This window comes from Cherax quadricarinatus, chromosome 27 (assembly GCF_038502225.1).
Source record: "Cherax quadricarinatus isolate ZL_2023a chromosome 27, ASM3850222v1, whole genome shotgun sequence".
In the NCBI taxonomy this organism is placed as follows: domain Eukaryota; kingdom Metazoa; phylum Arthropoda; class Malacostraca; order Decapoda; family Parastacidae; genus Cherax; species Cherax quadricarinatus.
Window position 1 is genome coordinate 38,264,749 of NC_091318.1, and position 27,268 is coordinate 38,292,016.

General features: G+C 45.6%; 1 protein-coding gene across 1 annotated transcript in view; it reads right to left on the bottom strand.

Moving 5' to 3' along the window:
• LOC128691013 (sialin-like) overlaps positions 1 to 27,268 on the bottom strand; it is a 361,202-nt gene that overhangs the window by 47,117 nt on the left and 286,817 nt on the right. The window contains exon 7 of the mRNA XM_070089262.1: positions 3,664 to 3,813. Coding sequence (XP_069945363.1) covers positions 3,664 to 3,813 — 150 coding nt within the window. The remainder of the gene's footprint in view (positions 1 to 3,663; positions 3,814 to 27,268) is intronic.

Here is a 27,268-nt window from a genome sequence, read left to right on the forward strand (position 1 = left end):
GGATATCAGATTAGAGGGAGAGAGTATGGAGGAGGTTAATGTATTCAGATATTTTGGAGTGGATGTGTCAGCGGATGGGTCTATGAAAGATGAGGTGAATCATAGAATTGATGAGGGGAAAAGGGTGAGCGGTGCACTTAGGAGTCTGTGGAGACAAAGAACTTTGTCCTTGGAGGCAAAGAGGGGAATGTATGAGAGTATAGTTTTACCAACGCTCTTATATGGGTGTGAAGCATGGGTGATGAATGTTGCAGTGAGGAGAAGGCTGGAGGCAGTGGAGATGTCATGTCCGAGTGCAATGTGTGGTGCGAATATAATGCAGAGAATTCGTAGTTTGGAAGTTAGGAGGAGGTGCAGGATTACCAAAACTGTTGTCAGAGGGCTGAAGAAGGGTTGTTGAGGTGGTTCGGAGAATGGAGCGAAACAGAATGACTTCAAGAGTGTATCAGTCTGTAGTGGAAGGAAGGCAGGGTAGGGGTCGGCCTAGGAAAGGTTGGAGGAAGGGAGTAATGGAGGTTTTGTGTGCGAGGGGCTTGGACTTCCAGCAAGCATGCGTGAGCGTGTTTGATAGGAGTGAATGGAGACAAATGGTTTTTAATACTTGACGTGCTGTTGGAGTGTGAGCAACATAATATTTATGAATGGATTCAGGGAAACCGGCAGGTTGGACTTGAGTCCTGGAGATGGGAAGTACAGTGCCTGCACTCTGAAGGAGGGGTGTTAATGTTGCAGTTTAAAAACTGTAGTGTAAAGCACCCTTCTGGCAAGACAGTGATGGAGTGAATGATAGTGAAAGTTTTTCTTTTTTCGGGCCACCATGCCTTGGTAGGAATCGGCCAATGTGTTAATAAAAAAATAATAATAAATATATATATATATATATATATATATATATATATATATATATATATATATATATATATATATATATATATATATATATATATATATATATATATATATATATATATATATGGTAAAGTACACAGTACTTTACCATGGAGCCAGACCCCAGATATGTGTGGGCTCCTTGCCGCAGCTGGACGATGAATCAGAGTTATTTAATCAAATCCATCAATGTGCAGTGGACAACGAAAGAGATTTGAAATGCTTAACAATTTGCAAGCAGGCGAACTGGTGTCTGGCTCCGTGGTAACATACTGAGTTCTCTGATACAGGGTTTACATGTTCGAGTCTTCCTGTGGACGTAGAGACAATGTAAATGTTTTTTGCTTGTTTGAGAATTGTTAAACATTTCATATCTTTTTCGTTGTCCATTGTATGCGGCAGGATTTGAAATAGCTTTGAAAACACGCCTGGTGCCCCAGGGTATGGAGAAACAGTGTCTAGCTCCAGCTAGCTGCCCATACTTATCTGGGGTCTGGCTCCGTGGTAAAGTACTGTGTTCTCTGATACAGAGTTTGTAAGTTCGAGTCCTGCTGTGGACGTAGAGACAATGTTTGTAAATAATTTTGCCTGTTTGCGAATTGTTAAGAGTGGTGAGAGAGTGCAAAAGGAGAGCAGATGATAGAGTAGGAGAGGCACTGTCAAGAAATTTTAATGAAAATAAGAAAAAAATTTTTGGAGTTAAACAAGTTAAGAAAACCTAGGGAACAAATGGATTTGTCAGTTAAAAGCAGAGTAGGTGAGTTAGTAGATGGGGAGCTGGAGGTATTGGGTAGATGGCGAGAATATTTTGAGGAACTTTTAAATATCGATGAAGAAATGGAAGCGGTAATTTTATGCGCTGGCCAGGGAGGTATAATATCTTTTAGGAGTGAAAAAGAGCAGGATGTGAGCGTAGGGGAGGTGGGTGAGGCATTACAAAGAATGAAAGGGGGTAAAGTACCTGGAACTGACGGGATCATGACAGAAATGTTAAAAGCAGGGGGGAGGGGTTATAGTGTTAGAGTAGTTGGTATTTTTGTTTAATAAAAGTATGAAAGAGGGGAAGGTATCTAGGGATTGGCAGAGAGCATGTATAGTTCCTTTATATATAGGGAAGAGGGACAAAAGAGATTGTAAAAATTATAGGAAAATACGTTTACCGAGTATACCAGGAAAAGTGTACGGTAAGGTTATTATTGAAAGAATTAGAGGTAAGACAGAATGTAGGATTGCGGATCAGTAAGGAGATTTTAGAGTGGATAGGGGATGTGTAGATCAAGTGTTTACATTGAAGCATATATGTGAACAGTATTTAGATAAAGGTAGGGAAGTTTTCATTGCATTTATGGATATAGAAAAGGCATATGATAGAGTGGATAGAGGAGCAATGTGGCAGATGTTGCAAGTATATGGAATAGGTGGTAAGTTACTAAATACTGTTAAGAGATTTTAAGAGGATAGTGAGGCTCAGGTTATTGTGTGTAGTAGAGAGGGCGTTTACTTCCCGTTGAAGTTAGGTCTTAGACAGGGATGTGTAATGTCACCATGGTTGTTTAATATATTTACAGATTGGGTTGTAAAAGAAGTAAATGCAAGGGTCTTGGGGAGAGGGGTGGGATTAAATTATGGGGAATCAAATAAAAAACGGGAGTTGACAGAGCTATCTTTTGCTGATGATACTGTGCTTATAGAAGATTCTAAAGAAAAGTTGCAAAGGTTAGTGGATGAGTTCGGGAGGGTGTGCAAAGGCAGAAAGTTGAAAGTGAACAAAGATAAGAGTAATATGATGAGGGTATCAAATTATATAGATGAAGAAAAATTGGATATTATATTGGAGAGGAGTATGGAAGAAGTGAATGTTTTCAGATATTTCAGAATTGACTTGCCAGCGGATGGGTTTATGAAAGATGAGGTTAACCATAGAAATGATGAAGGAAAAAAAGGTGAGTGATGCATTGACGTATCTGTGGAGACAAATAGTGATATCCATAGAGGCAAAGAAGGGAATGTATGAAAGTATACTGGTACCAACACTCTTGTATGGGTGTAAAGCTTGGGTTACAAATGCTGTAGCGAGGAGGCGGCTGGAGGCAGTGGAGATGTCCTGTCTTAGGGCAATGTGTGGTGTAAATATTATGTGGAGAATTCGGGGTGTGAAAATTAGGACGGGGTATGGAGTTATTAAACGTATTAGTCAGAGGGCTGAAGAGGGGTTGTTGAGATAGTTTGGTCATTTAAGAAAATGGATCAAAGTAGAATGGCTTGGAGAGCATATAAATCTGTTGGGGAAGAAAGGTGGGGTAGGAGTCATCCTCGAAATGTTGGAGGGAGGGGGTAAAGGAGTTTTTTTTGGCGAAGGCCTTGTACTTCCAGCTTGCCATGTATGCCATGTTAAGTTCTTATTTTGTGCCATGCTTATGCTTCCATCTATATGCCTACCTAGCTCAGTGCGAAACCATAGTGCAAAGGTCTCATTCCTTGACCAGCGGCCTACAACCAACAGCTCCCCATCCACCGACTGCTTTTGGCACCCCTCAAACTGCCCGTTGTGAACCCTATGCTACCAGGCAAGTTCAAGACCAACCCCCAAAAAACAGCAAGACAGTTTAAAACACTTGCTCTGGGCATGTGTATGAACTACAAACGGAAAATAAAGTTATAAATGAAGGTCAGTTAATTAAGGAGAAAATAAATTTCGCAATACAAATACCTAAATGTTTGTTTAAAAGATTATAGACAATTATATAGCTATTTGGACATATAGGAGCTACTTACGCTCTTCAAGTTGAAGTGTTGGATTTTGTCTAGGTAGGTAGGAAGCTCAGTGAGAAGAGTGTAGAAGCCCCAGTTGTTACCAAAGTGGACCACGATTATGGCCCATACTGGCAGGGATGTAAACACCGCCTTCCATGGTAGCGGCAATGCCTGCCACAAAAAAATTGCGTACTTCTTAAAAGTGCAGATTTAGAAAGGGGTGTGACGATTAACATGAGTGATCAAGGTATTAAATGCAAACGTTTCTATGTTTTCTGAATAAAACAAAATATAAATGTGATAAAACTGTTACTTATTCTGGTTTAAAATATGTAAACTTTTTTTGTAATAACAAAAACTACTTTTACTATCATATGTCTCTAAGAGTTCTCATAAACTTTATTATTATTATTATTATTATTATTATTATTATTATTATTATTATTATTATTATTATTATTATTATTATTGTGTTTGATGTTGTTCTCGTTATTACTTGCTGTTTTATATTAACTCACTTGCTCATACATATTGCAGTCATGAAACACATTCCGTGCTGGTGTTGCTGAGTATATAGTATACACTTATTTATTATATATATAGAAAAAGTAATCATAGTCTTCACAAGATCTATGTATTCTGCATAAACGGAACCCCCGGCCACTTGAAGCAAGAGAGATGGAAGTTAAACTGGGAAGGCAGCATACTTTAGCATTTAGATAACCCACAAATATTACCTTCTCACTTGGTTCAAAACTCCCTAAACACTCGCTTACTATCTCCTAAAACCTCTCTCTCTCTCTCTCTGTCTTTTTTTCTCTCTCTCTCTGTCTCTCTGTCTGTCTCTGTTTCTGTCTCTCAATCTCTGTCTGTTTCTCTCTCTCTCTTTCCCTCTGCTCTACATTTTCTTTACCGAGGTGCATAAACCACTTTTTGCATCCTACCCTTACTTTAAACCACATAATCCTTGAATATTTACATTTGTATTCATTCTTTTCCTTCTATAACTGATCATTTAACATTCCCGCTATTCCTTCCTTAGCTCTAGTTCTCTTAAATATACCTGACCTAATCCCATTTATTTTTTCTGCACTGAAAATCCTAAAAAAAATCCTAAAAAAACAGTACAGAAAAAGGGTCATTAGCTTTCCCGTCCTACACTTAGGTACCTTTCACCGCACACGCCTTACGCTGGGAAACCCACAGTCAAAAACTGAGTTTAACATTGCATTCAAGATAATTCTATTTATTTGTATGAGTCGGGAAACTATTGAGGGTCTGGGGAAGGTTCAAGACCTGGCCGTACATGTCGGGCCCACTGCAGTGCTTCAATTGTCAGGGATTCAATCATACTGCAGCCACCTGCAAGTGAGGGAAGAAGTGTAGAGTGTGCAGTAAGGCACATGACTCAAAGGACTGCATTGCTGCTCAAAGAGGCACCATGCCTGGAACCAGAGCTGTCATGTGATGGTGCAGCACTGGCAGCAGGTGCGTCACCAGAACGGCCTGGCACCCCCGGCAACGTCCAACCTTGGAATCACTCAGCAACAGTCAATATTGGGATCCGACCGCAGCACCCCGGATGCCGCAGGTGGGCAATATCAGCGAGTTCCCGGCACTGGGAACCCAGCAGTGGCATCAGGGGGCAGTCACTGGCTTGCAGCAGCCCGGCCAACAGTGGGGCCTGACGGTAAGGTGGCCAAGACAGAATCACTGGGGAAAGCAGACACAAGCCAGGAACACTGCCCAGCAGGCCCTTGCTGGGCACCATCATTCTGTGCCATCCCACCAGCAGGCCTCTTCCCAAGGGCAGGCCCCTCCTGCGAGCGGCCAGAGTCAAGCAGAGGCTCCCTGTTAGGAGACCCAGAAGCCCACGGCCACTCAGGCCAGTACCAGGGTTCACCCAGTGTCTGTGGCTGCAGTGTCGACAGCCACCCAAACATACCCAGTGACCCAGCCCCGACTCGAAGAGTCATCTGACCCAACACCTACAGAGGTTACGGTAGACTCATTTCCCACTCGACTGAAGAAAACCATCGGGATCATCTCGTTGCTCCTCTCTCGCCTGCTGCCATTGGCAGAGAGCAGGGGGGCCTACAAACAGTTCCTGTCGTGGATGCTAGGCGTGGTCCTACTAGGCAGGAAGCACTCAGTGGAACTTCAAGCCATCAACCAGGAGTCCTTCCAGTCCATGATGGAGGAGGCCCCGGAGTTATTAACAACAGATGACAACGAGTCCCAGGCAGAGATGGAATCAGATGGCCACCTCTACAGCCCTTGAAGATCTTCCAGTGAAACATTTGCGGGCTGCAGCGGAAAATTCGCTTAGTGATTGAAGCTGCAGTACAGGATGAGGTCGATGCCATCCTGGTTCAGGAGACACTTACCAATTCATCACCTCAAACACAGCCACATATCCCGGGCTTCTCGGTTTACTTTCAGTGCCTGGAAGGCACCAGCAGAGGCAAAGTACACAACAACTGAACATTATAACATACATCAAGAGAATATCGGAATGGAAGCAAACGTAACTTACTGTAATGCATTATAAGGTATGATAAAGCACAACTCATAGAATGAGATTCAACATTGGGATTACACAATAGAAGTGATAATAAAAAAAATGGATTGATCGATCTGTATTCATGTGATCTACGGATTCTGAGGAAGGATATGTACAAAGAAAGAAGTGTTTAGCAGAAAAGGCAGACTTGGTGCACTCAAATCTAAACTGTTAAATCTCAGAATTTGGAGAGAACATGAACACAAAAAAAATATTCTTGAATATTAATAAGTTGATATAGTAGCAGACAGTAGAAATACAATGTAAACTATATTATTCATCTATACAGGTTATTTACATTTAACCCCAACTCTGCTAGGGTGAGACTGACTTATGCAGAATGGGTGTCATCTCTGGGAGAATCAAACTCTGTTGCACTGGCTAACTCATGCAGTATTTGAGGCAACTCTGAATTGGTAGTTACAAATGATAGGTGAGGGTTTCTCAATACCTGTCGTGTATGTAGGGAATAACGACATTCAGGTTCATCGTCTGACTGAGTATTAGAGGTAGAGGGTATAGAGTCAGGAAGATTGTCAGAGTTTGTTACATAAGTCTTGGTTGGAACATCATTATCGTCACATACTAACTTCATATGATCTAAATGTGATTACTTGTGCTGACCAATACTAATTTCTCTAACTTTATACTTATTGCTATTGATATGTTCAACTACTCGATAAGGACTAGCAAACTTTTGATCAAGCTTAGGCATTGCAGACATTTTGTTAGTCAGCATAACTCTCGAACCTACTATAATTTTGGACAGCTTTGCCCGAGTGTTAGCGACTCTTGTAAATTCTGCTGTTGATTTATGAAGCGTTTCACGGATTCTTCTAAAAACACTTTGAGCTAAGCTGGTACGAGTTGCTATGAAATCATCAGGGTTGTAATTTGGTTTTGGGATAGAATATAACAACTCATAAGGCAAATGTTTATCTACACTGTACAATGCATAATGTGGAGTGTCACCTATAGAAACACTGTAAGCAGAATTTATGGCACACTGAACATCAGGTATAACTTCATCCCAAGTTTCACTGTTGAGATTGATAATGGCTCTCAAGACATCAAGTACTTTCTTATTGGTTCGTTCTGCTAACCCATTGCTGGCAGGATGATGAGGAACAATGGTTGATTTAGAGATCTTGTACAAAGTATACAAATTTTCAAGAATCTCATTACAGAATTCAACTCCATTATCTGTTACTAGGGACTTAGAGGTGGTATGCCTGCAGACAATGCGTTCTTTAACGCTTTGGCTACTGTCTCAGTAGTCTTATCTGCAATAGGAACTAACTCACAATATCTGGTGAAATGGTCTACACACAGATGTTTGTTGCCCTGAGGGAACATTGGAAATTAGTTAACAGATCTAGCGAACTCTTTCCCACGGTTTGCTAGTACGTACTTGGATACGCCTGGATTGGATTAGGACCATTAACATTACCTTCATGTTCCATGAAGACACTACATTTCTTAACATACTCAGAAATATCAGTTGCCATACGAGGCCAAAAGTATTTCAATCTGGCTTGTTTTACTAAACGATCCATACCAGGATGCGCAACACCTGGTACATCGTGAACTAGCTATAAGGCTACATTCACTAGTGACTGTGGAATTACTAACTGGTATAACCTTCTGCTAGGAGTACTCAACTCGGCTGTTCGATACAGTAATTCTTGGTTCATGACAAAGTCACTGATGGGTGCTGGTGGCTTCACAGTCAGAATAAGATCTTCCTGGAGCAGGAATCTGACCACATGGGATCTGTTCTTTGAGCATTCTTCAAGTCCTCGGCAGTAAATGGAGGGTCTACAGTTACTATACTAACATATCGCCATAAAGCATCTGCGACTACATTTGACTTGCAGGTAAGTGTTCAAAGGTAGGATTGAACTCTTGGATAGTCAAGGTCCATCTAGCTTACCTTCCAGTAGGCTGTTTATTCTGGAATAAAGGTATCAGTGGAGCATGGTCTGTCAAGACATGAACAGGGTACTGATAAATAATGTCTCGGAAGTGCTTTAAAGACCATACTATTGCTAAAGCTTCTTGCTCAGTTACTGTATAATAACGTTCAGCCTTCGTAAGGACTCGGTTAGCAAATGCAGCTGCGTTGTACTTGCCATCAGTTTTCTGAGCTAGTACAGCACCTATGCCAATTGAACTAGCATCAGTAGTCAGATAGAAGGGCTTAGAAACATCTGGGAATTTCAAAATTGGATCAGTTATTAGCTTTTCTTTTAGAGTTTGGAATGCTCTTTCTTGACGGAAGGTCCAAACGAAAGGAGCATCTTTCTTAAGCAACTCAGTTAGAGGAGCAGCTATGGAAGAAAAATTGGCAATGAAAGATCTATAAAAACCTGCTAAGCCCACAAAGGATCTTACGGCATCAGCAGCTTTGGGAGAAGGAAAATTTGATATTGCAGTTACTTTACTTTGGTCAGTCGTAACCCTTCTAGGAGTGACTACGTGACCAAGAAACTTGATTTTTGACCTGAAAAATTGACATTTAGTCAGTTTGATCTTTAAATTGGCTTCTTCAAGCATACCAAGTACGACATCAAGTCTTTTCAAGTGTATATCCACGTCTTCAGACATGACGATTACGTCATCTAAGTACACCATAAGATATTAGTCATGAGCCTTGAGAACGTGATAAGGGAAGATCGTAGCCCAAAGGCCTACGGAGGAAGTGATAATGACCTGTAGGAGTGGAGAATGCGATTAGCTCTTGGCTGTCCTCGTGAAGAGGGACTTGCCAAAACCCTTGTAACAAGTCCGGGGTCAAAAAGACTTTATTATCTCTGTTGTTATGTAAAAGATCGCCAAGTACAGTAAGTGGGAAGCGATCTGGAATAGTTTTCGCATTTAATTTCCTAAAGTCAATCACTGGGCGCCAAGTACCATCCTTCTTAGGTACTAGGATCAAGGGTGCATTCCAGGGTGAATTGCTAGGTGCAATAACTCCATCATCAAGCATTTGGTTGATCAATTCTTCCGCGACAGCAACTTGTAAATGAGGCATTCTGTACACAGTTATAAAGATAGGTCTGGTACCAGGTTCAAGTGGGATACGATGAGACAGAGTCAACAAACGATTGACCTCGTCTGGGAGTCAGTGGGAGCTAAGTCTTTCTCCTCAACTGGGTGGAATGGAGTGATCCAGTGAAGTGGATGAGGTCTCCTGGGTAGAAATAGCACCGACCCACTGATCAGGTGACAACTCATCCTCTACCTGAACAGGGTAAGGATAGTGAACAAGGTCAACAAGATTGGTATTTGCTCTGAGACGAACACTGTGACCAGAAGTGTTAGCAAAGAATAAATGAATCTTACTATCTTTTACAATATGTAAGGATGGCTCAACAAATAAACCTTATACTTTTCAGGAATCACTGTTAACTAGGCCATTATCACCGTCTGGAACACTAGGAACAACAACAAATGCTCGAGTGAGGTACTAGCCCCGACAGAAACGTCTTTCTGCAGACTGCATGTGACATTAACAAGAGATGGCATTACTAGTTTCAAGTAATCGTTTTCCGACAAGGCGTCCCCTGTGGAGAAACTACTACTTGAACTAGCAGACATTGCAGGGATAGGATCAGAGCGTCCTCGAACACTTGAGGTAACTGGACACTATCTTGCAAGCTTGAAGTTGTAGGTGGAACACAGACAGGAGTGACAGGATCACCAGTGCCTGACGGCTGGGGTACGCTACTGGAAAATGCACTGGCTTGTAAGGACTTAATCCGAACGTCATACTCTGTGGCAGTATGGCAGATCTCGGATCCAAGCTGGTAACCCCAAAATGGTACGATTAAGTCATCAATTTGGGCATGCCAACTGTAAGGGTCGAGCACGATACGTAAGTCTCTCATGGAAGCAAATCTCAATAGAAGATCAACAGGGAAAGTAATATGGTCGACAACAAGGAAGGAAGCAGTAAAGTCTCTACCTTGGATAGAAAAGGTGAGGGAAGTCCGACCTCGGACACGCAGGTGAGAACCAGCTACTCCACTAAGGGAGGACACATGAATCGATTCTACAAGAAGGACATGTCGTAACTGCTTATCCCTAAACAAACTAGACCTGATAATACTGACTTGCGCACCAGAGTCCATGAACACATGAACAGGCGCATTATGAACAGATGCTTGCGATGTAGGACCTATCGTTGCATTGGAAGTTATGTGCGAACAAAAAGGAGGGTTGTCATCAGAAAAGATTTGTTTCACTTCATCCCCAAAATCATCTACGTCAGAGACGTGTGAAGCAACGTCATCAGCGGGACTGGCATTCTCGAGACTGCAAAATTGTGAATGGGGATGGTGTACTCGTTATCACCTACTGTCAGCATGGGACGGTTTGACTGGGGCGCTCGAATTCCCACGAATTAGAGGAATGAGCCTGGTTCTGGTTAGCATGAGAACCACGACCTCTGTTTCCTCTCCTGGTTCTGTGGTTGGAACGGCCACGGAAAGATTTTGAGTACTGAAGGTTGTAGAGAGCATTGCACTCAGATGTGTCATGTCCATGTATTCTATGATACGTACAGTACGGCAGATCAGACTGGTACTTATCATCAGTACGACGCCTCTTAGGGTGACTATCAGGACAATTAATTGCAATATGGCCACGGAAACCACAGTTGTAGCAACTGATTACTGAATGTACTATGAATACTATGAGGTTTATAATGATTCTGTGCAGTGGTCCTTGGTGATCGCTGCGATGGTTGACTACCACGATTTGTCGCTGAGACACAAACAAGAGGTGGTGCAGACTGAGGCATAGATGTGATATTACTTTTGATACGCGGGAAAGTACCCTGGGGGCACAAGGAACGTACATGTTTTAGGGCTGTAAGTGGTTCCATCGTCACAGTTGGAGGATTAGCCTCATAAGCACACACACAAGCAGGCAGCATTAGTTCTTTGCTCCAAAAGCTGCTATTTTAGCAAATGACACTATGGATCGTGTATCCTCGTCAAGGACAAAGACTGAGTGATGATAAAAGTTTATCTAATCTAACAGCAAATGCACTCAATGATTCATGAGTCATGGGTGTAGCATTCACGAGTTCCCGAAGAACGACATATGGATCAGCTGTTTTTACTGGTACAAGGAAAGAACGAATCAGTTCCTCATATTGTGACCACTTAGTAAGATTCCTGAAGTCTTGCATTTCAAGGAGATCGACAACGTGAACAGCAGCAGGGAACCGATGAAGAGCGTCTTTCGCAAGTCTGATAAGACTTTCTTCTGAAGGAGGACCGTTAACTAGAGCATTAACACGAGAACGAATGGCAGTAAACCATGCTTCAAGACTATGTACATGGCCAGTGAATAAAGGTAACGCATCAAGGGAATCACGAGTAAAACTATAGTGTCTCAGTGTCTGGGTCGGTCTGTCAGTCCATAAGGAACTGTGAGGACTGATGACAGCAGCAGCCGTAGCCTGAGAGGTCTGAATGTCGACATTCACTAAAGTGTCACTTGAAGGTATGTGAGGCATAATGGCAAAGAAGTTGCACAAAAACAAATAAGGCAAGAATAATGAATAATAAAAATGACACAAATGCTAAAATTGAAAAAAAAAGAGATGCAACTAATTCTGCAGAAGTAATCAAAGATATCTAGGATACACTGCAAGAAGAAGAACAACTCAATGTAAGGGACTGCTGGCCAAGATAAAGAAACACATTGAAATTACAAGAAAGTAAAAATATTACTGGAGGCTGAATGAAATGCAAAATGAGCTGTCTGTACTCTTACTTCAGTAAAGAAATTAACTAATAAAATTGTAAATCAATGTAAAAAGTATACAATAAAATCACTAAACTGTATGCAAAGAGAGAGAGAGCTGGGAAATTTAAATATTTTCTAGGAGTGCATAAACAAAATTAAAATATAATGCAAAGACAACATGAGGAAAAATAATAAAAAACACTTACAAGTGTCGGCACACACAACACTTACAAGTGTCGGCACACACAACACTTACAAGTGTCGGCACACACAACACTTACAAGTGTCGGCACACACAACACTTACAAGTGTCGGCACACAACACTTACAAGTGTCGGCACACACAACACTTACAAGTGTCGGCACACAACACTTACAAGTGTCGGGCACAACACTTACAAGTGTCGGGCACAACACTTACAAGTGTCGGGCACAACACTTACAAGTGTCGGGCACAACACTTACAAGTGTCGGGCACAACACTTACAAGTGTCGGGCACAACACTTACAAGTGTCGGGCACAACACTTACAAGTGGCGGGGCACAACACTTACAAGTGTCGGGCACAACACTTACAAGTGTCGGGCACAACACTTACAAGTGTCGGGCACAACACTTACAAGTGTCGGGCACAACACTTACAAGTGTCGGGCACAACACTTACAAGTGTCGGGCACAACACTTACAAGTGTCAAGTGTCGGGCACAACACTTACAAGTGTTACAAGTGGGGCACAACACTTACAAGTGTCGGGCACAACACTTACAAGTGTCGGGCCCAACACTTACAAGGCACAACACTTACAAGTGTCGGGCACAACACTTACAAGTGTCGTGGCGGGCACAACACTTACAAGTGTCGGGCACAACACTTACAAGTGTCGTGCACAACACTTACAAGTGTCGGGCACAACACTTACAAGTGTCGGGCACAACTTACAAGTGTCGGGCACAACACTTACAAGTGTCGGGCACAACACTTACAAGTGTCGGGCACAACACTTACAAGTGTCGGGCACAACACTTACAAGGGCGGGCACAACACTTACAAGTTACAAGTGTCGGGCACCACACTTACAAGTGTCCGGCACAACACTTACAAGTGTCTTACAAGTGTCGGGCACAACACTTACAAGTGTCGGGCACAACACTTACAAGTGGCGGGCACAACACTTACAAGTGTCGGGCACAACACTTACAAGTGTCGGGCACAACACTTACAAGTGTCGGGCACAACACTTACAAGTGTCGGGCGTGTCGGGTGTCACAACACTTACAAGTGTCGGGCACAACACTTACAAGTGTCGGGCACAACACTTACAAGTGTCGGGCACAACACTTACAAGTGTCGGGCACAACACTTACAAGTGTCGGGCACAACACTTACAAGTGTCGGGCACAACACTTACAAGTGTCGGGCACAACACTTACAAGTGTCGGGCACAACACTTACAAGTGTCGGGGGCACAACACTTACAAGTGTCGGGCACAACACTTACTAGTGGCGGGCACAACGCTTTCAAGTGGGGCACAACACTTACAAGTGTCGGGAACAACACTTACAAGTGGGGCACACAAGTGGCAACACTTACAAGTGTCGGGCACAACACTTACAAGTGTCGGGCACAACACTTACAAGTGTCGGGCACAACACTTACAAGTGTCGGGCACAACACTTACAAGTGTCGGGCACAACACTTACAAGTGTCGGGCACAACACTTACAAGTGTCGGGCACAACACTTACAAGTGTCGGGCACAACACTTACAAGTGTCGGGCACAACACTTACAAGTGTCGGGCACAACACTTACAAGTGTCGGGCACAACACTTACAAGTGTCGGGGCACAACACTTACAAGTGTCGGGCACAACACTTACAAGTGTCGGGCACAACACTTACAAGTGTCGGGCACAACACTTACAAGTGTCGGGCACAACACTTACAAGTGTCGGGCACAACACTTACAAGTGTCGGGCACAACACTTACAAGTGTCGGGCACAACACTTACAAGTGTCGGGCACAACACTTACAAGTGTCGGGCACAACACTTACAAGTGTCGGGCACAACACTTACAAGTGTCGGGCACAACACTTACAAGTGTCGGGCACAACACTTACAAGTGTCGGGCACAACACTTACAAGTGTCGGGCACAACACTTACAAGTGTTACAAGTGGCGGGCACAACACTTACAAGTGTCGGGCACAACACTTACAAGTGTCGGGCACAACACTTACAAGTGTCGGGCACAACACTTACAAGTGTCGGGCACAACACTTACAAGTGTCGGGCACAACACTTACAAGTGTCGGGCACAACACTTACAAGTGTCGGGCACAACACTTACAAGTGTCGGGCACAACACTTACAAGTGGGGCACAACACTTACAAGTGTCGGGCACAACACTTACAAGTGGGGCACAACACTTACAAGTGTCGGGCACAACACTTACAAGTGTCGGGCACAACACTTACAAGTGTCGGGCACAACACTTACAAGTGTCGGGCACAACACTTACAAGTGTCGGGCACAACACTTACAAGTGTCGGGCACAACACTTACAAGTGTCGGGCACAACACTTACAAGTGTCGGGCACAACACTTACAAGTGTCGGGCACAACACTTACAAGTGTCGGGCACAACACTTACAAGTGTCGGGCACAACACTTACAAGTGTCGGGCACAACACTTACAAGTGTCGGGCACAACACTTACAAGTGTCGGGCACAACACTTACAAGTGTCGGGCACAACACTTACAAGTGTCGGGCACAACACTTACAAGTGTCGGGCACAACACTTACAAGTGTCGGGCACAACACTTACAAGTGTCGGGGCACAACACTTACAAGTGTCGGGCACAACACTTACAAGTGTCGGGCACAACACTTACAAGTGTCGGGCACAACACTTACAAGTGGCGGGGCACAACACTTACGGGCACAACACTTACAAGTGTCGGGCACAACACTTACAAGTGTCGGGCACAACACTTACAAGTGTCGGGCACAACACTTACAAGTGTCGGGCACAACACTTACAAGTGTCGGGCACAACACTTACAAGTGTCGGGCACAACACTTACAAGTGTCGGGCACAACACTTACAAGTGTCGGGCACAACACTTACAAGTGTCGGGCACAACACTTACAAGTGTCGGGCACAACACTTACAAGTGTCGGGCACAACACTTACAAGTGTCGGGCACAACACTTACAAGTGTCGGGCACAACACTTACAAGTGTCGGGCACAACACTTACAAGTGTCGGGCACAACACTTATAAGTGTCGTGTCGGGCACAACACTTACAAGTGTCGGGCACAACACTTACAAGTGTCGGGCACAACACTTACAAGTGTCGGGCACAACACTTACAAGTGGCGGGGCACACAACACTTACAAGTGTCGGGCACAACACTTACAAGTGTCGGGCACAACACTTACAAGTGTCGGGCACAACACTTACAAGTGTCGGGCACAACACTTACAAGTGTCGGGCACAACACTTACAAGTGTCGGGCACAACACTTACAAGTGTCGGGCACAACACTTACAAGTGTCGGGCACAACACTTACAAGTGTCGGGCACAACACTTACAAGTGTCGGGCACAACACTTACAAGTGTTACAAGTGGGGCACAACACTTACAAGTGTCGGGCACAACACTTACAAGTGTCGGGTGTCGGGCACAACACTTACAAGTGTCGGGGCACAACACTTACAAGTGTCGGGCACAACACTTACAAGTGTCGGGCACAACACTTACAAGTGTCGGGCACAACACTTACAAGTGTCGGGCACAACACTTACAAGTGTCGGGCACAACACTTACAAGTGTCGGGCACAACACTTACAAGTGTCGGGCACAACACTTACAAGTGTCGGGCACAACACTTACAAGTGTCGGGCACAACACTTACAAGTGTCGGGCACAACACTTACAAGTGTCAAGCACAACACTTACAAGTGTCGGGCACAACACTTACAAGTGTCGGGCACAACACTTACAAGTGTCGGGCACAACACTTACAAGTGTCGGGCACAACACTTACAAGTGTCGGGGCACAACACTTACAAGTGTCGGGCACAACACTTACAAGTGTCGGGCACAACACTTACAAGTGTCGGGCACAACACTTACAAGTGTCGGGCACAACACTTACAAGTGTCGGGCACAACACTTACAAGTGTCGGGCACAACACTTACAAGTGTCGGGCACAACACTTACAAGTGTCGGGCACAACACTTACAAGTGTCGGGCACAACACTTACACTTACAAGTGTCGGGCACAACACTTACAAGTGTCGGGCACAACACTTACAAGTGTCGGGCACAACACTTACAAGTGTCGGGCACAACACTTACAAGTGTCGGGCACAACACTTACAAGTGTCGGGCACAACACTTACAAGTGTCGGGCACAACACTTACAAGTGTCGGGCACAACACTTACAAGTGTCGGGCACAACACTTACAAGTGTCGGGCACAACACTTACAAGTGTCGGGCACAACACTTACAAGTGTCGGGCACAACACTTACAAGTGTCGGGCACAACACTTACAAGTGTCGGGCACAACACTTACAAGTGTCGGGCACACAACACTTACAAGTGTCGGGCACAACACTTACAAGTGTCGGGCACACCACTTACAAGTGTCGGGCACAACACTTACAAGTGTCGGGCACAACACTTACAAGTGTCGGGCACAACACTTACAAGTGTCGGGCACAACACTTACAAGTGTCGGGCACAACACTTACAAGTGTCGGGCACAACACTTACAAGTGTCGGGCACAACACTTACAAGTGTCGGGCACAACACTTACAAGTGTCGGGCACAACACTTACAAGTGTCGGGCACAACACTTACAAGTGTCGGGCACAACACTTACAAGTGTCGGGCACAACACTTACAAGTGTCGGGCACAACACTTACAAGTGTCGGGCACAACACTTACAAGTGTCGGGCACAACACTTACAAGTGTCGGGCACAACACTTACAAGTGTCGGGCACAACACTTACAAGTGTCGGGCACAACACTTACAAGTGTCGGGCACAACACTTACAAGTGTCGGGCACAACACTTACAAGTGTCGGGCACAACACTTACAAGTGTCGGGCACAACACTTACAAGTGTTACAAGTGTCGGGCACAACACTTACAAGTGTCGGGCACAACACTTACAAGTGTTACAAGTGGCGGGCACAACACTTACAAGTGTCGGGCACAACACTTACAATTGTCGGGCACAACACTAACAAGTGTCTTACAAGTGTCGGGCACAACACTTACAAGTGTCGGGCCCAACACTTACAAGTGTCGGACACAACACTTACAAGTGTCGGGGGCACAACACTTACAAGTGTCGGGCACAACACTTACAAGTGTCGGGCACAACACTTACAAGTGTCGGGCACAACACTTACAAGTGTCGGGCACAACACTTACAAATGTCGGGGGGCACAACACTTACAAGTGTCGGGCACAACACTTACAAGTGTCGGGCACAACACTTACAAGTGTCGGGCACAACACTTACAATTGACCTGCACAACACTTACAAGTGTCGGGCACAACACTTACAAGTGTCGGGCACAACACTTACAAGTGTCGGGCACAACACTTACAAGTGTCGGGCACAACACTTACAAGTGTCGGGCACACACTTACAAGTGTCGGGCACAACACTTACTTACAAGTGTCGGGCACAACACTTACAAGTGTCGGGCACAACACTTACAAGTGTCGGGCACAACACTTACAAGTGTCGGGCACAACACTTACAAGTGTCGGGCACAACACTTACAAGTGTCGGGCACAACACTTACAAGTGTCGGGCACAACACTTACAAGTGGCGGGGCACAACACTTACAAGTGTCGGGCACAACACTTACAAGTGTCGGGCACAACACTTACAAGTGGCGGGCACAACACTTACAAGTGTCGGGCACAACACTTACAAGGGGGGGCCCAACACTTACAAGTGTCGGGCACAACACTTACAAGTGTCGGGCACAACACTTACAAGTGTCGGGCACAACACTTACAAGTGTCGGGCACAACACTTACAAGTGTCGGGCACAACACTTACAAGTGTCGGGCACAACACTTACAAGTGTCGGGCACAACACTTACAAGTGTCGGGCACAACACTTACAAGTGTCGGGCACAACACTTACAAGTGTCGGGCACAACACTTACAAGTGTCGGGCACAACACTTACAAGTGTCGGGCACAACACTTACAAGTGTCGGGCACAACACTTACAAGTGTCGGGCACAACACTTACAAGTGTCGGGCACAACACTTACAAGTGTCGGGCACAACACTTACAAGTGTCGGGCACAACACTTACAAGTGTCGGGGCACAACACTTACAAGTGTCGGGCACAACACTTACAAGTGTCGGGCACAACACTTACAAGTGTCGGGCACAACACTTACAAGTGTCGGGGCACAACACTTACAAGTGGCGGGGCACAACACTTACAAGTGTCGGGCACAACACTTACAAGTGTCGGGCACAACACTTACAAGTGTCGGGCACAACACTTACAAGTGTCGGGCACAACACTTACAAGTGTCGGGCACAACACTTACAAGTGTCGGGCACAACAATTACAAGTGTCGGGCACAACACTTACAAGTGACGGGCACAACACTTACAAGTGTCATGCACAACACTTACAAGTGTCGGGCACAACACTTACAAGTGTCGGGCACAACACTTACAAGTGTCGGGCACAACACTTACAAGTGTCGGGCACAACACTTACAAGTGTCGGGCACAACACTTACAAGTGTCGGGCACAACACTTACAAGTGTCGGGCACAACACTTACAAGTGTCGGGCACAACACTTACAAGTGTCGGGCACAACACTTACAAGTGTCGGGCACAACACTTACAAGTGTCGGGCACAACACTTACAAGTGTCGGGCACAACACTTACAAGTGTCGGGCACAACAAGTGTCGGGCACAACACTTACAAGTGTCGGGCACAACAAGTGTCACTTACAAGTGTCGGGCACAACACTTACAAGTGTCGGGCACAACACTTACAAGTGTCGGGCACAACACTTACAAGTGTCGGGCACAACACTTACAAGTGTCGGGCACAACACTTACAAGTGTCGGGCACAACACTTACAAGTGTCGGGCACAACACTTACAAGTGTCGGGCACAACACTTACAAGTGTCGGGCACAACACTTACAAGTGTCGGGCACAACACTTACAAGTGTCGGGGCACAAAACTTACAAGTGTCGGGCACAACACTTACAAGTGTCGGGCACAACACTTACAAGTGTCGGGCACAACACTTACAAGTGTCGGCCACAACACTTGCAAGTGTCGGGCACAACACTTACAAGTGTCGGCCACAACACTTACAAGTGTCGGGCACAACACTTACAAGTGTCGGGCACAACACTTACAAGTGTCGGGCACAACACTTACAAGTGTCGGGCACAACACTTACAAGTGTCGGGCACAACACTTACAAGTGTCGGGCACAACACTTACAAGTGTCGGGGCCCAACACTTACAAGTGTCGGGAACAACACTTACAAGTGTCGGGGCACAACACTTACAAGTGTCGGGCACAACACTTACAAGTGTCGGGCACAACACTTACAAGTGTCGGGGCCCAACACTTACAAGTGTCGGGAACAACACTTACAAGTGGCGGGCACAACACTTACAAGTGTCGGGCACAACACTTACAAGTGTCGGGCACAACACTTACAAGTGTCGGGCACAACACTTACAAGTGTCGGTCACAACACTTACAAGTGTCGGGCACAACACTTACAAGTGTCGGGCACAACACTTACAAGTGTCGGGCACAACACTTACAAGTGTCGGGCACAACACTTACAAGTGTCGGGCACAACACTTACAAGTGTCGGGCACAACACTTACAAGTGTCGGGCACAACACTTACAAGTGTCGGGCACAACACTTACAAGTGTCGGGCACACTTACACTTACAAGTGTCGGGCACAACACTTACAAGTGTCGGGCACAACACTTACAAGTGTCGGGCACAACACTTACAAGTGTCGGGCACAACACTTACAAGTGTCGGGCACAACACTTACAAGTGGCACAACACTTACAAGTGTCGGTGGCGGGCACAACACTTACAAGTGTCACTTACAAGTGTCGGGCACAACACTTACAAGTGTCACAACACTTACAAGTGTCGGGCACAACACTTACAAGTGTCGGGCACAACACTTACAAGTGTCGGGCACAACACTTACAAGTGTCGGGCACAACACTTACAAGTGTCACTTACAAGTGTCGGGCACAACACTTACAAGTGTCGGGGCACACTTACACTTACAAGTGTCGGGGCACACTTACACTTACAAGTGTCGGGCACAACACAACACTTACAAGTGTCGGGGCACAACACTTACAAGTGTCACAACACTTACAAGTGTCGGGCACAACACTTACAAGTGTCGGGCACACACTTACAAGTGTCACTTACAAGTGTCGGGCACAACACTTACAAGTGTCGGGCACAACACTTACAAGTGTCGGGCACAACACTTACAAGTGTCGGGCACAACACTTACAAGTGTCGGGCACAACACTTACAAGTGTCGGGCACAACACTTACAAGTGTCGGGCACAACACTTACAAGTGTCGGGCACAACACTTACAAGTGTCGGGCACAACACTTACAAGTGTCGGGCACAACACTTACAAGTGTCGGGCACAACACTTACAAGTGTCGGGCACAACACTTACAAGTGTCGGGCACACAAGTGTCACTTACAAGTGTCGGGCACAAAGTGTCACTTACAAGTGTCGGGCACACCACGTACCAGTGTCGGGCACAACACTTACAAGTGTCGGGCACAACACTTACAAGTGTCGGGCACAACACTTACAAGTGTCGGGCACAACACTTACAAGTGTCGGGGACAACACTTACAAGTGTCGGGCACAACACTTACAAGTGTCGGGCACAACACTTACAAGTGTCGGGCACAAAGTGTCACTTACAAGTGTCGGGCACAACACACAAGTGTCACTTACAAGTGTCGGGCACAACACTTACAAGTGTCGGGCACAACACTTACAAGTGTCGGGCACAACACTTACAAGTGTCGGGCACAAGTGTCGGGCACAACACTTACAAGTGTCGGGCACACACTTACAAGTGTCACTTACAAGTGTCGGGCACAACACTTACAAGTGTCACTTACAAGTGTCGGGCACAACACTTACAAGTGTCGGGCACACTTACACTTACAAGTGTCGGGCACAACACTTACAAGTGTCGGGCACAACACTTACAAGTGTCGGGCACACAACACTTACAAGTGTCGGGCACAACACTTACAAGTGTCGGGCACAACACTTACAAGTGTCGGGCACAACACTTACAAGTGTCGGGCACAACACTTACAAGTGTCGGGCACAACACTTACAAGTGTCGGGCACAACACACAAGTGTCGCGCACAACACTTACAAGTGTCGGGCACAACACTTACAAGTGTCGGGCACAACACTTACAAGTGTCGGGCACAACACTTACAAGTGTCGGGCACAACACTTACAAGTGTCGGGCACAACACTTACAAGTGTCGGGCACAACACTTACAAGTGTCGGGGCACAACACTTACAAGTGTCGGGCACAACACTTACAAGTGTCGGGCACAACACTTACAAGTGTCGGGCACAACACTTACAAGTGTCGGGCACAACACTTACAAGTGTCGGGCACAACACTTACAAGTGTCGGGCACAACACTTACAAGTGTCGGGCACAACAACACTTACAAGTGTCGGGCACACAAGTGTCACTTACAAGTGTCGGGCACAAGTGTCGGGCACAACACTTACAAGTGTCGGGCACAACACTTACAAGTGTCGGGCACAACACTTACAAGTGTCGGCCACAACACTTGCAAGTGTCGGGCACAACACTTACAAGTGTCGGCCACAACACTTACAAGTGTCGGCCACTACACTTACAAGTGTCGGGCACAACACTTACAAGTGTCGGCCACAACACTTACAAGTGGCGGGGCACAACACTTACAAGTGTCGGGCACAACACTTACAAGTGTCGGGCACGACACTTACAAGTGTCGGGCACAACACTTACAAGTGTCGGGTGTCGGGCACACTTACAAGTGTCGGGCACAACACTTACAAGTGGCGGGCACAACACTTACACACAACACTTACAAGTGTCGGGCACAACGCTTACAAGTGTCTTACAAGTGTCGCACAACACTTACAAGTGTTACAAGTGGGGCACAACAAGTGTCTTACAAGTGTCGGGCACAACAAGTGTCTTACAAGTGTTACGGTCGGGCACAACACTTACAAGTGTCGGTCGGGCACAACACTTACAAGTGTCGGGCACAACACTTACAAGTGTCGGGCACAACACTTACAAGTGTCGGGCACAACACTTACAAGTGTCGGGCACAACACTTACAAGTGTCGGGCACAACACTTACAAGTGTCGGGCACAACACTTACAAGTGTCGGGCACAACACTTACACTTACAAGTGTCGGGCACAACACTTACAAGTGTCGGGCACAACACTTACAAGTGTCGGGCACAACACTTACAAGTGTCGGGCACAACACTTACAAGTGGCGGGGCACAACACTTACAAGTGTCGGGCACAACACTTACAAGTGTCGGGGCACAACACTTACAAGTGTCGGGCACAACACTTACAAGTGTCGGGCACAACACTTACAAGTGTCGGGGCACAACACTTACAAGTGGCGGGGCACAACACTTACAAGTGTCTTACAAGTGTCGGGCACAACACTTACAAGTGTCGGGCACAACACTTACAAGTGTCGGGCACAACACTTACAAGTGTCGGGCACAACACTTACACACAACACTTACAAGTGTCGGGAACAACACTTACAAGTGTCGGGCACAACACTTACAAGTGTCGGGCACAACACTTACAAGTGTCGGGCACAACACTTACAAGTGTCGGGCACAACACTTACAAGTGTCGGGCACAACACTTACAAGTGTCGGGCACAACACTTACAATTGTCTTCCACAACACTTACAAGTGTCGGGCACAACACTTACAAGTGTCGGGCACAACACTTACAAGTGTCGGGCACAACACTTACAAGTGTCGGGCACAACACTTACAAGTGTCGGGCACAACACTTACAAGTGGCGGGCACAACACTTACAAGTGTCGGGCACAACACTTACAAGTGTCGGGCACACACTTACAAGTGGCACTTACAAGTGTTACAAGTGTCGGGCACAACACTTACAAGTGTCGGGCACAACACTTACAAGTGTCGGGCACAACACTTACAAGTGTCGGGCACACACACTTACAAGTGTCGGCACACACACACTTACAAGTGTCGGGCACACACACTTACAAGTGTCGGGCACTACACTTACAAGTGTCGGGCACAACACTTACAAGTGTCGGGCACAACACTTACAAGTGTCGGCACACACTTACACTTACAAGTGTCGGGCACACACTTACACTTACAAGTGTCGGGCACAACACTTACAAGTGTCGGGCACAACACTTACAAGTGTCGGGCACACAAGTGTCACTTACAAGTGTCGGGCACAACACTTACAAGTGTCGGGCACAACACTTACAAGTGTCGGGCACAACACTTACAAGTGTCGGGCACAACACTTACAAGTGTCGGGCACAACACTTACAAGTGTCACAACACTTACAAGTGTCGGGCACAACACATACAAGTGTCGGGCACAACACTTACAAGTGTCGGGCACACACAACACTTACAAGTGTCGGGCACAACACTTACAAGTGTCGGGGCACAACACTTTCAAGTGTCGGGCACAACACTTACAAGTGTCGGGCACAACACTTACAAGTGTCGGGCACACTTACAACACTTACAAGTGTCGGGCACAACACTTACAAGTGTCGGGCACAACACTTACAAGTGTCGGGCACAACACTTACAAGTGTCGGCACGCACAACACTTACAAGTGTCGGCACACACAACACTTACAAGTGTCGGGCACAACACTTACAAGTGTCGGCCACAACACTTACCAGTGGCACACAACACTTACAAGTGTCGGGCACAACACTTACAAGTGTCACACAACACTTACAAGTGTCGGGGCACAACACTTACAAGTGGCGGCACACACAACACTTACAAGCGGCGGGTCACACAACACTTACAAGCGGCGGCAAACACAGCACTTACAAGTGGCGACACACACAACGCTTACAAGTGCCGGCACACACAACACTTACAAGTGGCGGGACACCCTACAAGGATTATTCACTTAAATAATACTTACTACAGTCAAAGAAGTAACATAAAAGAACATAAATAAAAATATAAAAATGAAACACGAAAGATGAACGATAACACAGAAAAATAATGCAAAGTTAATGAGTCAAAGAAAACACTGAGTCTACAATGAAAACGCAAGGCTTAGAGTACACAAGAAATTCACTGTAAATGTCTCACACACGCAAATGTCTTTAAATGCAAAGAAAAACGTCTCTAAACAGAAAATTATCACTGAAGTCTGGAAGCGGAGGTGTTGGTTGGTGAACGGTCAGGGAGCCACAGCTGTCAGCGGGACACCGCTGGAAGAAACTCGAAGAAATACGCATAACTTGGAGACTCACGCACTTAGGCTTTAACGGTGGCACTCAGGTGAAACACAGGTGAAATACAGGTGAAGTACAGCTCTTGACCCAGTGTGTGAGTGGTAGAAAAGTGAAGAACACCACAGGTAGTCTAGTGGTAAGCGAGTGGTGGGTGGTGAAGGTGGTGAGAGTAGCCGAACAACCTGGCCCACTGGCGCGCACTGCCACTCCCTAAATCTCATCTCTCATGAGAAAAACCAGGTGGCTTAAACCACAATATGCCACAGGGATGGTGAAGACCACTCTTACCAGCACCAACTGGTAGCACAAAGCAGTATTGGAGACAATACTTCAAGAGAAACTTGCTTGGCTTACTTCTCTCTCTCAGCTGGGTTAGGAAGCTGGACTGTCTTGCTGGCTTAACCCTCGAGAATGGCTGGCTGGAAGATGTGTAAGAATGCACACAGCATGAAGGAGCAGGTGGATGACAGGAGACAGGCTGGATGATTGACTGAGGCAGGCTGACTGGCGCTCTCTCCCACAGTCTGGCTTACTGGCTGGCTTAATTGCAAAATCCGGGTCATCCCCTTGGAGATTGAAGCAAGTAGCACATGAACTAAGCCAGGAAGCTTGAGAGGTGGCTGCAAATGGCTTGCGGGAGAGACAGTGGGCTTGGCCGCTGGAGGTGACAGTACAGAGACGTCCCCTCTGACCTGCGGGCACCTTGTAGTGATACTGCTCCTGTGGGGAGCAGCAGCAGGATAATACTGCACCACCTCTCGAGGCCCTTAACAACAACAACAGCTTAGTGTGTGTCATGGGCGCCAATACATGGTGTTGCAGATTACATGGTGAGTTTAAATATTTGGCATGTAGTTATAACTTTTCTCTTGACATATGCAAGACATCACCCTCCCTGTAGAAGCAGTTATTAGATATACTAGTCATTATATTTTGTTGTTGCAGAAGTACTATGAAGATTCTATGTTCAATAAAGCCTAGAGATAAGGCCTGTGTTTCTATCACAACAATTTATTGAACATAGAATCCTGGGCTACCTGGTGGTGATCCTGCGCTAGACTACATCACAACATGGAGCGTTTACTGAAACTTGAGAGGCTAGACTGTGACCCCAACTTATCAACGGCTGCTCAGGAATGGAAGCAATGGATTTAAGACTTTCGAAAACTTCTTGGGAGCCCTTCCTGAGGAAGATCTAGATAAATTAAGTCTGCTCATCAATTTTGTGTCACCTAAAATATATGAGGCTATTTCTGAGTGTAATACCTTTGAAGATGCTATCAAAACCCTCAAGTCTCAGTATATTAAACCTACAAATGAAATCTTTGCACGCTATCGCCTTGCAACTCGCCGCCAGCAGATTGATGAATCCTTAGAGGAATACCTTCAAGCACTGAAAATTTTAGGTAAGGACTGTCACTTCCAAGCAGTGACAGCTACTCAGTATTGTGAAGAGTCCATCAGGGATGCTTTTATCAGTGGCCTGCAATCACCAATAATAAGGCAGCGTTTATTGGAGAATAAAACTCTCGACTTAGCCACTGCCTTTGACCAGGCAAGAGCTCTAGATTCAGCCCAGAAGAATTCTGAAGTATACAGTACCACTCAGCCTTCTCGAGTGGTAAGTGCTGCAATTCCTGACCAAGACTCTTGCAATGAAGTTACTGTGGAACCTGCCTCAGTGACAGCAGCAGCAGGTACGGTGTGTTTCTTTTGTGGTTTTTCAAGACATCCACGTCCAAAGTGTCCTGCTCGTGAAGCAATGTGCCATAAATGCCACAAGAAAGGTCACTTTGCTAAAGTATGTCGTGCTAATGCATCAACAAGAGCTAGTGCCTCCACACATTCCAGTGATCATGCGACTCTAGCAACAGTGACTTCTGCGGCTACTCCAAATTCACTGTCAAAGGCAGTTGTGAAAGTATTCATCAAAGGAACAGAAGTAGATGGTCTTATTGATAGTGGCAGCTCAGAGAGTTTCATCAACCTGGACTTAGTTAAACGCCACTCCTTGACTGTACATCACTCATCAGGTACCGTTTCCATGGCATCAACATATTCAGACCTTAGGGTTTTGTAAGGTAAATCTCAGAGTTAATGGAAAGGACTATCAAGATGTACATTTAGCTATTCTGCCACAACTGTGCTCTGATGTTATCCGTGGTCAGGACTTTCAGAAGCTGCATGGTAGTGTTACCTTAACATATGGAGGTGAACTGCCTCCTCTTGTCTGTGGACTTAGCACTTTAAGGGTAGACCCACCAAAGCTGTTTGCAAATCTTACCGCGGATTGCCATCCTATATCAGCTAAGTCACGCCGCTATTCTTATGAGGATCGGATGTTCATTGAGAAAGAAACTCAGAGGCTGCTGAAAGAGGGTATTATAGAACCGAGTAATTCCCCTTGGCGTGCACAGGTTGTTGTTGTTAAGGATGATTATAGGAAACGGAGACTAGCTATTGATTACTCTGAGACAATCAACAAATTTACACTTCTTGATGGGTACCTTCTACCTCGAATTGATGATACAGTGAACAAAATTGCTCAGTACTATGTGTTTAGCACAATTGACCTACAGAGTGCCTATCATCAAGTCCCTATAAGGAATGAAGATAAACCATACACAGCTTTTCA